This window comes from Salvelinus alpinus, chromosome 29 (assembly GCF_045679555.1).
Source record: "Salvelinus alpinus chromosome 29, SLU_Salpinus.1, whole genome shotgun sequence".
NCBI lineage: Eukaryota > Metazoa > Chordata > Actinopteri > Salmoniformes > Salmonidae > Salvelinus > Salvelinus alpinus.
The window spans coordinates 41,921,097-41,933,312 of record NC_092114.1 but is presented as its reverse complement, the minus strand read 5'-3'; the positions used below and the strand labels follow the sequence as shown (position 1 = coordinate 41,933,312).

Here is a 12,216-nt window from a genome sequence, read left to right as displayed (position 1 = left end):
TTACATCACATCCTGTTGGGAGCAGGACAGACAGCGAGACAGACCGATGTCACAGATAAAACAATGACTTATGCTTCGTTCTGAACCAGGGAACTCTGAAATTTGCTAAATGGTTGTAGTTATACACGTGCCGCGCTCAAACGGTTTACAAGTAGGATATTTCTGAGTTTCCTAGTTCCGACTGGCACTTGAACGCGGCATTAGTTATAACAAATCTTTGCCCATGTCAGTTTGTGAAACCCGGTAGTCACTAGTTAACACAGCCACAACGTCCTAAACCCCGCCTATTTCTACAAATTATCTTCATAAAATCCCATTTTAAACCTAACCATGATCCAAACCACAGTGCTAACCTTATGTCTATACTTAAATTAAGACCAAAAAGCAAATGTTTGTTTTCATGTTGTTGTTTTTTTACGATAAGAGACCAGTTTGACTTTGTGGCTGTCCTAACTAGTGAAACCGTCAAACACGAGAGGGGAACATGATTTCACTTTCACTTCGGGCATCCTGTCACTGAGTCATGCAGCGTGTGGAGTAGTGGTACGGACAGACAGGCGGACAAACAAAGAACGTAAAACAGACGGACGGCTTTGAAGAGACATAAGAACACATTTAAACACTCTGCCATGGCATTTAAGTACCCGTCAGCTCGGAGAGATGAGAGTAAGGTCGGTGTCAAATTCCAACAGCACTTTCAACTTCCAACCTCTCTCGCCCATTCTTAAAGTGGTAGGCGACGCGCACAAGAAGGAAGAGATTGCAGGATGAGAGAGCAAAAAAGAGCAGGCCTTCACTGTGTGCAAAACTAGTGTGGCTGAGCTGAGTAACCCTGAAAAAATGTCCAATTATGGCGTTTATCTTTATACAGCAGAAATGTCATAAGATTAAAGCTAGAATCCTTAATTAAAACAATAACAAAGAGGACGCCCCGCCTTTGTTTTGGTAAAAAGCGGAGGGATGGGCCTGGAGAAATGTAACCACTACAATTCATAGACCGGTATGGATGCAGACTGACCATCCATGACAAAACAAGTATTGTTTCAACTATGTTTTGAGGCTATACAGTGTTTGTTTATATGTACATTGTTTACTAACATTGGAGTAAAATAATCTTGTATTTGGGGTTTTGATGGGGTACAACAGTTGAACTAAGCTCATGAGTTACATTCTTCAAGAATCAATGGGTATACACATATATATATTTTAATGTAGTAACTAAGGATTCTAGCTTCAAGGTAATAAAATAACGTGTGAGATACTGTTCCCGCTGCAGATTCTAACAAAGGCGTGTAGTTCTGAGGAACTGTTGGGGTAATTTTGTCTTTAGCCAGAGGGATGAACAATATGCTATAGGCCATAAATCAGTCAGTTGTGTTATTGTTACAATATCGTTTTGAATTGGAATCAAGTGGAAATTGCCACATCATACCCCATTAAATGTAATATAAGATGATTTACTGACATTCTATGGGACTCTGCTGTCAAATGGACAGGGGCGGTAGTGACTCATCCTTTTCAAACATTGTGTGCAATGTAAGTGTGTTTTTTTGTGTGTATTGTAATACTTAAGTGCCGTTTTTAATCCTGTAGGTGGATGACTACCATGGGGTTAAGATATATGACCCTTATGCCTGGTTGGAAGATCCTAACAGTGATGAAACAAAGGTGATTGTGATGGAAAATACACAATAACAAGTGATGAATTGCAACATTATAGTTCTAACCTGTTCCTGAACTCTGACGTGTGTGTGTGTGTGCGTGTGCATGTGTTTGCCCAGGCCTTTGTGGAGGAGCAGAATAAGCTGACCATGCCATTCCTGGATCAGTGTGCGGTCAGGCCTCAGTTTCACCAGCGGCTAACTGAGCTCTATGACTACCCCAAATACAGCTGCCCCTACAAGAGAGGAAACAGGTAGGAACTAAAATAAGGCTGCCCCTATAAGCGAGGAAACGGGTAGGAACTAAAATACAGCTGCCCCTACAAGCGAGGAAATAGGTTAGGAACTAAACTACAGCTGCCCCTGCAAGAGCGGAAACATGCTAACTAAAATACAGCTGCCCTTACAAGAACAGGTTAGGAATCAGTTGATAAGCTGAATCAACAGATTGTGCTGGGCTGGAGCAAAAGCCTGCGTACTGTTGTTTCTGTTTCCCAAGAAAATTCACAAAATTGAGGGCAAAAGAGGTAACTACTTAATAACTGCAGGTACGTACTGCCATTATTATTTTTTTATTTATTTTTTATTTCACCTTTATTTAACCAGGTAGGCTAGTTGAGGACAAGTTCTCATTTGCAACTGCGACCTGGCCAAGATAAAGCATAGCAGTGTGAACAGACAACACAGAGTTACACATGGAGTAAACAATAAACAAGTCAATAACATGGTAGAAAAAAAAAAAGAAAAAAAAAGAGAATCTATATACAATGTGTGCAAAAGGCATGAGGTAGGCAATAAATCGAATAATTACAATTTAGCAGATTAACACTGGAGTGATAAATCATCAGATGATCATGTGCAAGAAGAGATACTGGTGTGCAAAAGAGCAGAAAAGTAAATAAATAAAAGCAGTATGGGGGGTGAGGTAGGTAAATTGGGTGGGTAGTTTACAGATGGACTATGTACAGCTGCAGCGATCGGTTAGCTGCTCGGATAGCAGATTTTTAAAGTTGTTGAGGGAGATAAAAGTCTCCAACTTCAGAGATTTTTGCAATTCGTTCCAGTCGCAGGCAGCAGAGAACTGGAAGGAAAGGCGTCCAAATGAGGTTTTGGCTTTAGGGATGATCAGTGAGATACACCTGCTGGAGCGCGTGTTGCGGGTGGGTGTAGCCATCGTGACCAGTGAACTGAGATAAGGCGGCACTTTACCTAGCATAGCCTTGTAGATGACCTGGAGCCAGTGGGTCTGACGACGAACATGTAGCGAGGGCCAGCCGACTAGGGCATACAGGTCGCAGTGGTGGGTCGTATAAGGTGCTTTAGTAACAAAACGAATGGCACTGTGATAAACTGCATCCAGTTTGCTGAGTAGAGTATTGGAAGCTATTTTGTAGATGACATCGCCGAAGTCGAGGATCGGTAGGATAGTCAGTTTTACTAGGGTAAGTTTGGCGGCGTGAGTGAAGGAGGCTTTGTTGCGGAATAGAAAGCCGATTCTAGCTTTGATTTTGGATTGGAGATGTTTGATATGAGTCTGGAAGGAGAGTTTGCAGTCTAGCCAGACACCTAGGTACTTATAGATGTCCACATATTCTAGGTCGGAACCGTCCAGGGTGGTGATGCTAGTCGGGCGTGCGGGTGCAGGCAGCGAACGGTTGAAAAGCATGCATTTGGTTTTACTAGCGTTTAAGAGCAGTTGGAGGCCACGGAAGGAGTGTTGTATGGCATTGAAGCTCGTTTGGAGGTTAGATAGTACAGTGTCCAAGGAAGGGCCGGAAGTATATAGAATGGTGTCGTCTGCGTAGAGGTGGATCAGGGAATCGCCCGCAGCAAGAGCAACATCATTGATGTATACAGAGAAAAGAGTCGGCCCGAGAATTGAACCCTGTGGTACCCCCATAGAGACTGCCAGAGGACCGGACAACATGCCCTCCGATTTGACACACTGAACTCTGTCTGCAAAGTAGTTGGTGAACCAGGCAAGGCAGTCATTAGAAAAACCGAGGCTACTGAGTCTGCCGATAAGAATATGGTGATTGACAGAGTCGAAAGCCTTGGCCAGGTCGATGAAGACGGCTGCACAGTAATGTCTTTTATCGATGGCGGTTATGATATCGTTTAGTACCTTGAGCGTGGCTGAGGTGCACCCATGACCGGCTCGGAAACCGGATTGCACAGCGGAGAAGGTACGGTGGGATTCGAGATGGTCAGTGATCTGTTTGTTGACTTGGCTTTCGAAGACCTTAGATAGGCAGGGCAGGATGGATATAGGTCTGTAACAGTTTGGGTCCAGGGTGTCTCCCCCTTTGAAGAGGGGGATGACCGCGGCAGCTTTCCAATCCTTGGGGATCTCAGATGATACGAAGGAGAGGTTGAACAGGCTGGTGATAGGGGGTGCGACAATGGCGGCGGACAGTTTCAGAAATAGGGGGTCCAGATTGTCAAGCCCAGCTGATTTGTATGGGTCCAGGGTTTCCAGCTCTTTCAGAACATCTGCTATCTGGATTTGGGTAAAGGAGAAGCTGGGGAGGCTTGGGCGAGTAGCAGCGGAGGGGGCGGGGCTGTTGGCCAAGGTTGGAGTCGCCAGAAGGAAGGCATGGCCAGCCATTGAGAAATGCTTGTTGAAGTCTTCGATTATCACGGATTTATCGGTGGTGACCGTGTTACCTAGCCTCAGTGCAGTGGGCAGCTGGGAGGAGGGGCTCTTGTTCTCCATGGACTTTACAGTATCCCAGAACTTTTTGGAGTTAGAGCTACAGGATGCAAATTTCTGCTTGAAAAAGCTGGCCTTTGCTTTCCTGACTGACTGCGTGTATTGGTTCCTGACTTCCCTGAACAGTTGCATATCGCGGGGGCTCTTCGATGCTATTGCAGTTCGCCACAGGATGTTTTTGTGCTGGTCGAGGGCAGTCAGGTCTGGAGTGAACCAAGGGCTATATCTGTTCTTGGTTCTGCATTTTTTGAACGGAGCATGCTTGTCTAATATGGTGAGGAAGTAACATTTAAAGAATGACCAGGCATCCTCAACTGACGGGATGAGGTCAATATCCTTCCAGGGTACCCGGGCCAGGTCGATTAGAAAGGCCTGCTCGCAGAAGTGTTTTAGGGAGCGTTTGACAGTGATGAGGGGTGGTCGTTTGACCGCGGACCCATGGCGGATACAGGCAATGAGGCAGTGATCACTGAGATCTTGATTGAAGACAGCAGAGGTGTATTTGGAGGGCAGGTTGGTCAGGATAATGTCTATTAGGGTGCCCATGTTTACGGATTTAGGGTTGTACCTGGTGGGTTCCTTGATGATTTGTGTGAGATTGAGGGCATCAAGCTTGGATTGTAGGACTGCCGGGGTGTTAAGCATATCCCAGTTTAGGTCACCTAACAGAACAAACTCTGAAGCTAGATGGGGAGCGATCAATTCACAGATGGTGTCCAGGGCACAGCTGGGAGCTGAGGGGGGTCGGTAGCAGGCGGCAACAGTGAGAGACTTATTTCTGGAGAGATTAATTTTTAAAATTAGAAGTTCGAACTGTTTGGGCATAGACCTGGAAAGTATGACAGAACTTTGCAGGCTATCTCTGCAGTAGATTGCAACTCCTCCCCCTTTGGCAGTTCTATCTTGACGGAAAGTGTTATAGTTGGGTATGGAAATCTCAGAATTTTTGGTGGCCTTCCTAAGCCAGGATTCGGACACGGCAAGGACATCAGGGTTGGCAGAGTGTGCTAAAGCGGTTAGTAAGGCAAACTTAGGGAGGAGGCTTCTGATGTTGACATGCATGAGGCCAAGACTTTTTCGATCACAGAAGTCAACAAATGAGGGTGACTGGGGACATGCAGGGCCTGGGTTTACCTCCACATCACCCGAGGAACAGAGGAGTAGTAGGATGAGGGTGCGGCTAAAGGCTATCAAAACTGGTCGCCTAGAGCGTTGGGGACAAAGAATAAAAGGAGCAGATTTATGGGCGTGGTAGAATAGATTCTGGCATAATGTGCAGACAGGGGTATGGTGGGGCGTGGGTACAGCGGAGGCAAGCCCAGGCACTGGGTGATGATAAGAGAGGTTGTATCTCTGGACATGCTGGTCTCAATGGGTGAGGTCACCGCATGTGTGGGGGGTGGGACAAAGGAGGTATCGGAGGTACGGAGAGTGGAACTACGGGGTCCATTGCAAACCAAAACAATGATAACTAGCCTGAACAACAGTATGCAAGGCATATTGATATTTGAGGGAGACATACAATAAGGCATAAAGTGATTGCAGGTCTTGATTGGGAGAGCTAGCTAAAACAACAGGTGAGATAACAGCAGCTAGTCAGTTAACACAGCAGCAGCAGGTAAAAATGGCGACGGCTAGGCAGAGAGGGTCGGATTAACTACACACAGATCCTGAGTTAAAGCACAGAGCCGACAGATAAAACACAAATAAACGGAATGGAGTACCGTGAATTAATGGACAGTCAAGCAAGCATCAGCTATGTAGCCAAGTGATCATAGTGTCCAGGGGGCAGCCGTAGATGGAGCAGTGAGGCCTCCACTAAGCTAGCCCGCGGCGTAAGATTGTTCGATAGACCTGTTCAGATAGCAGCCGATATGCTCAAGACAGCTAACGATTAGCGGGCCGCAGTTAGCATATGGGCGTTCAGGTTACGTCGCGATGGAGGGGCCAGTTGAATAACTCCCTCGGGCAGATAACGTCGGTATCCCAGTCGTGAAGGCCCGGTGGGGCTCCGCATCGGCAGTAAAACGGGTCCGGATAGGTGATTGTAGCCCAGGAGTGGCTGATGGAACTCTTCAGCTGGCTAGCTCCGGGATAATTGGTGTTTGCTCCGGAATTGATGTTAGCCAATAGTCACTCGGATAGCAGCTAGTTAGCTGCAAGATCCAGGTGTAAATGTCCAGAGCTTGCGGTAAAAATCCGGGGATATGGAGAGAAAATAGGTCTGGTATGCTCTGGTCTGAGTCGCGTTGTACAAAACTGGCAATAGTTTTCCGAGCTAAAGGATAGCTGATAAGCGCTAGCTGTGGTTAGCTGAACTACTCACGTTAGCTTGTGAGCTGGCTAACTTCTGGCTAGCATTTTGTTGTTAGATTTCGGATACGAGGTGAATAATACCTTTGAGGAGAAAAAAAAACACATCCGCACCACATTTGGTGAGGTAGGTTGCAGGAGAGTGTTTTGAAGTTGAGTTTTTAAGAAGAAAAAATATATATATAAAAAGAAATGCGAAGAAAAATATATAAAAAATATATACACGGGACAGGACGAGGACAAAGGACATCTGACTGCTACGCCATCTTGGATTATATATATATTATAATAGGACATATGTCACATACAGGTTATTACACTGGTTGGGTTGGTATACACTGTATAAAGAGTACATATGTATGTCTGATGCTCTCCATGATGTAACCGGTGTTACTGTGTGCTGGTTTCCTCTGTAGGTATTTCTACTTCCATAACCAGGGCCTGCAGAACCAGGATGCACTCTATGTGCAGGACTCTCTGGATGGACCAGCCACAGTCTTCTTTGACCCTAACGCACTGTCTGAGGATGGGACTGTAGCCTTGAAGAGTGAGCTCCTGGTTACTGTAATACACACATGTCAAGCCATGTACATTCTTCCTTTGTTATTAGATTTGATTGCTGTGACAAATGGGGAGTACATTGCTAAAACACAAAAACACCACTGATAGGACTACATTATACACTTGAATATCACACATAATGTCATGTCTATTTTTCCTCTCTTCCTCTATCCTTGCCTCTCGTCTTCCCCTTCCTCTCTCCTTCCAGTGGGGCGCCTATCGGAGGAGTGTGAGTACTTTGCGTACGGCCTGAGCTCCAGCGGCTCCGACTGGGTGACGGTGCACTTCCTGAAGGCTGATGACCTCATGAAGCTGCCTGATGTCCTGGACAGGGTGAAGTTCAGCTGCCTGGCCTGGACCCACGATGCCCGCGGGGTGTTTTATAACTGCTACCCCCGGCAGGACGGCAAGGCTGATGGTGAGACACACACAGGCACACAAACATACACAAACACATGTGTATGTTATCTACTGTATACAGCACAAAATAGTGTTCAAGTGCACAGACACATTGAAAAACACACACACACACACCTATTGTACAAGCACGTACGCACACAAGCGAAGATACATGCACAGTGCACATGGGTGGAGGGCAGAAATACTCGGTATTCAGTCGGTATTCATGTCATAAGAAGGATATCCCCTCAACCACTCTCACTAATTGGGAAAAACAATCATTCTTTCCCATTGACTGTCATTGTAAAAAAAAAAAACGAATTTGTAGTTGATTTTGTGATATATAGAAATATCAAAACATGCCAAAAAGCTGCCGTGTTGTTCAATGTCCATGTAACCAGGTCAAAAATCCCAACCTACGGTTCGCAATACTCCCACATAGGGAAATAGAGCCTGCGAGAAGAGCCCTGTGGCTTCAGACTATTCGGTATGGGAGAGTGGGAAATTGTAGTGACCCGGTGTCCAAGTAGGCTACATGTAGCTAATGTACAGTGCCTTTGGAAAGTATTCAGACCGCTTGACCTTTTTCCAAATTTTGTTACGTTACAGCCTTATTCTAAAATGGATTCAATCGTTTCTTTCTCTCATCAATCATAATGACAAAGCAAAAACAGTTTTTTGGAAAATATTTGCTAAATAAAAAAAATAAAAAAAAACGTATTTACATAAGTATTCAGAATCTTTGCTATGAGACTCGAAATTGAGCTCAGGTGCATCCTGTTTCCATTGATCAACCTTTTAAAAAATATATTTTTTATTTAACCTTTATTTAAATAGACAAGTCAGTTAAGAACAAATTCTTATTTACAATGACGGCCTAGGAACAGTGGGTTAACTGCTTTGTTCAGGGGCAGAACGACAGATTTTTACCATGTCAGTTCGGGGATTCGATCTATCTAGGTTACTGGCCCAACGCTCTAACCACTAGGCTACCTGCCGCTCCTTGAGATGTTTATACAATTTTATTTGGAGTCCACCTGTGGTAAATTCAATTGATTGGACATTATTTGGAAAAGCACACACTTGTCTATATAAGGTCCCACAGTTGACAGTGCATGTCAGAGCAAAAACCAAGCCATGAGGTCGAAGGAATTGTCCGTAGAGCTCCGAGACAGGATTGTGTCTAGGCACAGATCTGGGGAAGGGTACCAAAACATTTCTGCAGCATTGAAGGTCCCTAAGAACACAGTGGCCTCCATCATTCTTAAATGGAATAAGTTTGAAACCACTAAAACTCTTCCTTGAGCTGGCCGCCCCGGCCAAACTGAGCAATCGGGCAAGAAAGGCCATGGTCAGGGAGGTGACCAAGAACCCGATGGTCACTCTGACAGAGCTCTGGAGTTTCTCTGTGGAGATGGGATTAGGCCGTTATGGTAGAGTGACCAGACGGAAGCCACTCCTCAGTAAAATGCACATGACAGCCCGCTATGAGTTTGCCAAAAGGCACCGTCTGGAGGAAACCTGGCACCATCCCTACGGTGAAGCATGGTGGTGGTAGCATCATGCTGTGGGATGTTTTTCAGCGACTGGAACACTAGTCAGGATCGAGGCAAAGATCAACAGAGAAATGTACAGTGAGATCCTTGATGAAAACCTGCTCCAGAGGCGCTCAGGACCTCAGACTGGGGCAAAGGTTCACCTTCCATCAGGACAGCAACATTAGCACACAGCCAAGACAACGCAGGAGTGGCTTCGGGACAAGTCTCTGAATGTCCTTGAGTGGTCCAGCCAGTGTTCGGACTTGAAACAGATCAAACATCTCTGGAGAGACCTGGAAATAGCTGTGCAGTGACGCTCCCCATCCAACCTGACAGAGCTTGAGAGGATCTACAGAGAACAATGGGAGAAACTCCCCAAATACAGGTGTGCCAAGCTTGTAGCGTCATACCCAAGAAGACTCAAGGCAGTAATCGCTGTCAAAGGTGCTTCAACAAAGTACTGAGTAAAGGGTCTGAATACTTATGCAAATGTCATATTTTTGTTTTTTGTTCAAATGGATAAAAACAGTTATCTTTTTCATTATGAGGTATTGTGTGTAGACTGAGAGAAAAAAAACGATTTAATCAATTTTAGAATAAGGCTGTAACGTAACAAAATGTGGGAAAAGTCAAGGGGTCTGAATACTTTCTGAAGGCACCGCATGTGTGGAAAACCTTTAATCACACATACGACATTTACAGTTATTCGTTTAGTATAGTCTGTTTTTTAACTCCACTCACTACTTGTAGCTTTATAGTCTGTTTATTTGTGTTGTTGGTCTTCGCTAGCTTAATGTTCTGGTTGGTAGCTAGATAGCACTCACTGATGTGGCTAACGTTAGTTAGCGCCATCATGAAAAGGGGCATGAGGGAAGCCGTACAATAGTATGTTTTTCTAAGGTGAGAACGCTTGGGAGCAGGCAATGTTGAAAAACTGGCAGTTTTGTAATTGACTGTCAAGTTTTTTGCTGTGAGCCATTGGGGTTTCCCCACAGGCGGGCGGGGCCAAAACGTTGTATTTAATACCGACTGGGAGAATAGAAAACGAGAAAGAGGAAGTGTAGACAATCCTCTAAATGATGATGTCTCGTAACACATTTTCTCCCCCATGCCTAGAACGTAAAATAACGCTGTTACCAAATATCTCTCTGTGTGTTTCCACCAATCATCAATCACCCCTGATCAGTGTTACCTTAACCCAACGTAGCAGGCGTAAAATAAATGCCTGAGCGGAGTTCCCACTAGGGCTGTTAAAGTGAGCGTATTACCGCCACACCGGCGGTCACGAGTCATGACGGCAGTTAAATGCCACGTGGCCGTTTAGCCACGGTAATTAGGCTTCTCCAAGCTCTGATGCTGCTGATGGTCATTAGTAGCCTACCAAACTTGCTAACTGCCTGGTACTCAGCACTCTATTGTCCCTCTAATCCAGGCCTGGGCAACTCCAGTCCTCGGGGGCTTGATTGGTGTCACACAGCTGATTTAAACTAATTGCATTTCAACTGAAATTCATGGTTAGTTGATTATTGGAGTCGGGTGTGTTAGCTGGGGCAAAGCGTGACACCAATCTGGCCCCGAGGACTGGAGTTGCCCAGGCCTGTTCTTATCTCTCTGACATCAATGCAAATGTAATTGAACATGTTCATGAGCTCATGTTACGCAACATGGCTGGCATGAAAATTAAGCATGTATTTTTTTTCCCATGCCCCTGTTTTTCCCATGCCCCTGACAGGTGCATGATAATGGTCCATTCTAAATCAAAGTTAATATGACACATATATATGTAAAGATAACATTAAATGAAGAATAGTCTGATGGGTGACAACATTAGCCTATCACTTGTGAATGATGTATTATCACTTGTGAATGATGCACAGCTTGTGCATTAAGGCATTGTGCAGCTTTTTCAAATCATAGTCGCACACCGTATGTATCCTAGCCCATAGGCCTATAGGTTTTGATAAGGTTTGTATCACAACTAAAGTGACCAAATAACTTCTTAAAGTTAAGCACATTAATCCACTTTATAACCGGTGTAGAGCCTAACTGGCATACATAGGCTGTGCAAGAGTTTCAAGTTTGGGGAAGATAATTTTCACCATAGAAATGCACCATTACATGCATAATCGCATTTTGCCGTCACTTTCGAGAATAGTGTTTTCCCGCTAATTGATTGCATTTTGGAACATTTGCGCTTATAGCTTACTGCCGTGTGCGCATTGCTGCTCTTATAATGTGAAAAAAATTACCTAATAGTTTATCAACATTTTAAGCTAAACGATCAACCTCATTGCTTTAAAAAAAAAAATATGTATGCGAGTGGTTGTGTTCATTTGGGATCTACATCTGACAGAGCCATGTGAGTGAGAGGTGCGGCAGCCAGAGCACGGCAGCCAGGAGAAGGGAGTTATAATTAGCCTATTATATTCAGCCCAAGGGCACAACGGCTACTTTGTCCACAAAAGGTATGGATTTTTTTAGGGGGCATTATGGTCAGACAAGAGGGATGCCGCTGGGAAATTAGAGGCCTGGTGAGAATATTATCAAGTGCTTGTGAAAGTGTGAATGAGAGACTGATGAAGTGTGAATGAGAGACTGATGAAGTGTGAATGAGAGACTGATGAAGTGTGAATGAGAGACTGATGAAGTGTGAATGAGAGACTAATGAAGTGTGAATGAGAGACTGATGAAGTGTGAATGAGAGACTGAAGAAGTGTGAATGAGAGACTGATGAAGTGTGAATGAGAGACTGATGAAGTGTGAATGAGAGACTGATGAAGTGTGAATGAGAGACTGATGAAGTGTGAATGAGAGACTGATGAAGTGTGAATGAGAGACTGAAGAAGTGTGCATGAGAGACTGATGAAGTGTGAATGAGAGACTGATGAAGTGTGAATGAGAGACTGATGAAGTGTGAATGAGAGACTGAAGAAGTGTGCATGAGAGACTGATGAAGTGTGAATGAGAGACTGATGAAGTGTGAATGAGAGACTGATGAAGTGTGAATGAGAGACTGATGAAGTGTGAATGA

The 12,216-nt window shown here is 44.7% G+C and overlaps 1 protein-coding gene across 1 annotated transcript in view; it reads left to right on the top strand.

Moving 5' to 3' along the window:
• The first annotated feature begins 495 nt into the window (after positions 1-495).
• Positions 496-12,216, top strand: part of LOC139559050 (prolyl endopeptidase-like) — a 29,003-nt gene continuing 17,282 nt past the window's right edge. Inside the window, exons 1-5 of the mRNA XM_071374699.1 lie at positions 496-671; positions 1,594-1,668; positions 1,782-1,915; positions 7,104-7,234; positions 7,457-7,666. Coding sequence (XP_071230800.1) covers positions 630-671; positions 1,594-1,668; positions 1,782-1,915; positions 7,104-7,234; positions 7,457-7,666 — 592 coding nt within the window. The 5' untranslated portion in view covers positions 496-629. The remainder of the gene's footprint in view (positions 672-1,593; positions 1,669-1,781; positions 1,916-7,103; positions 7,235-7,456; positions 7,667-12,216) is intronic.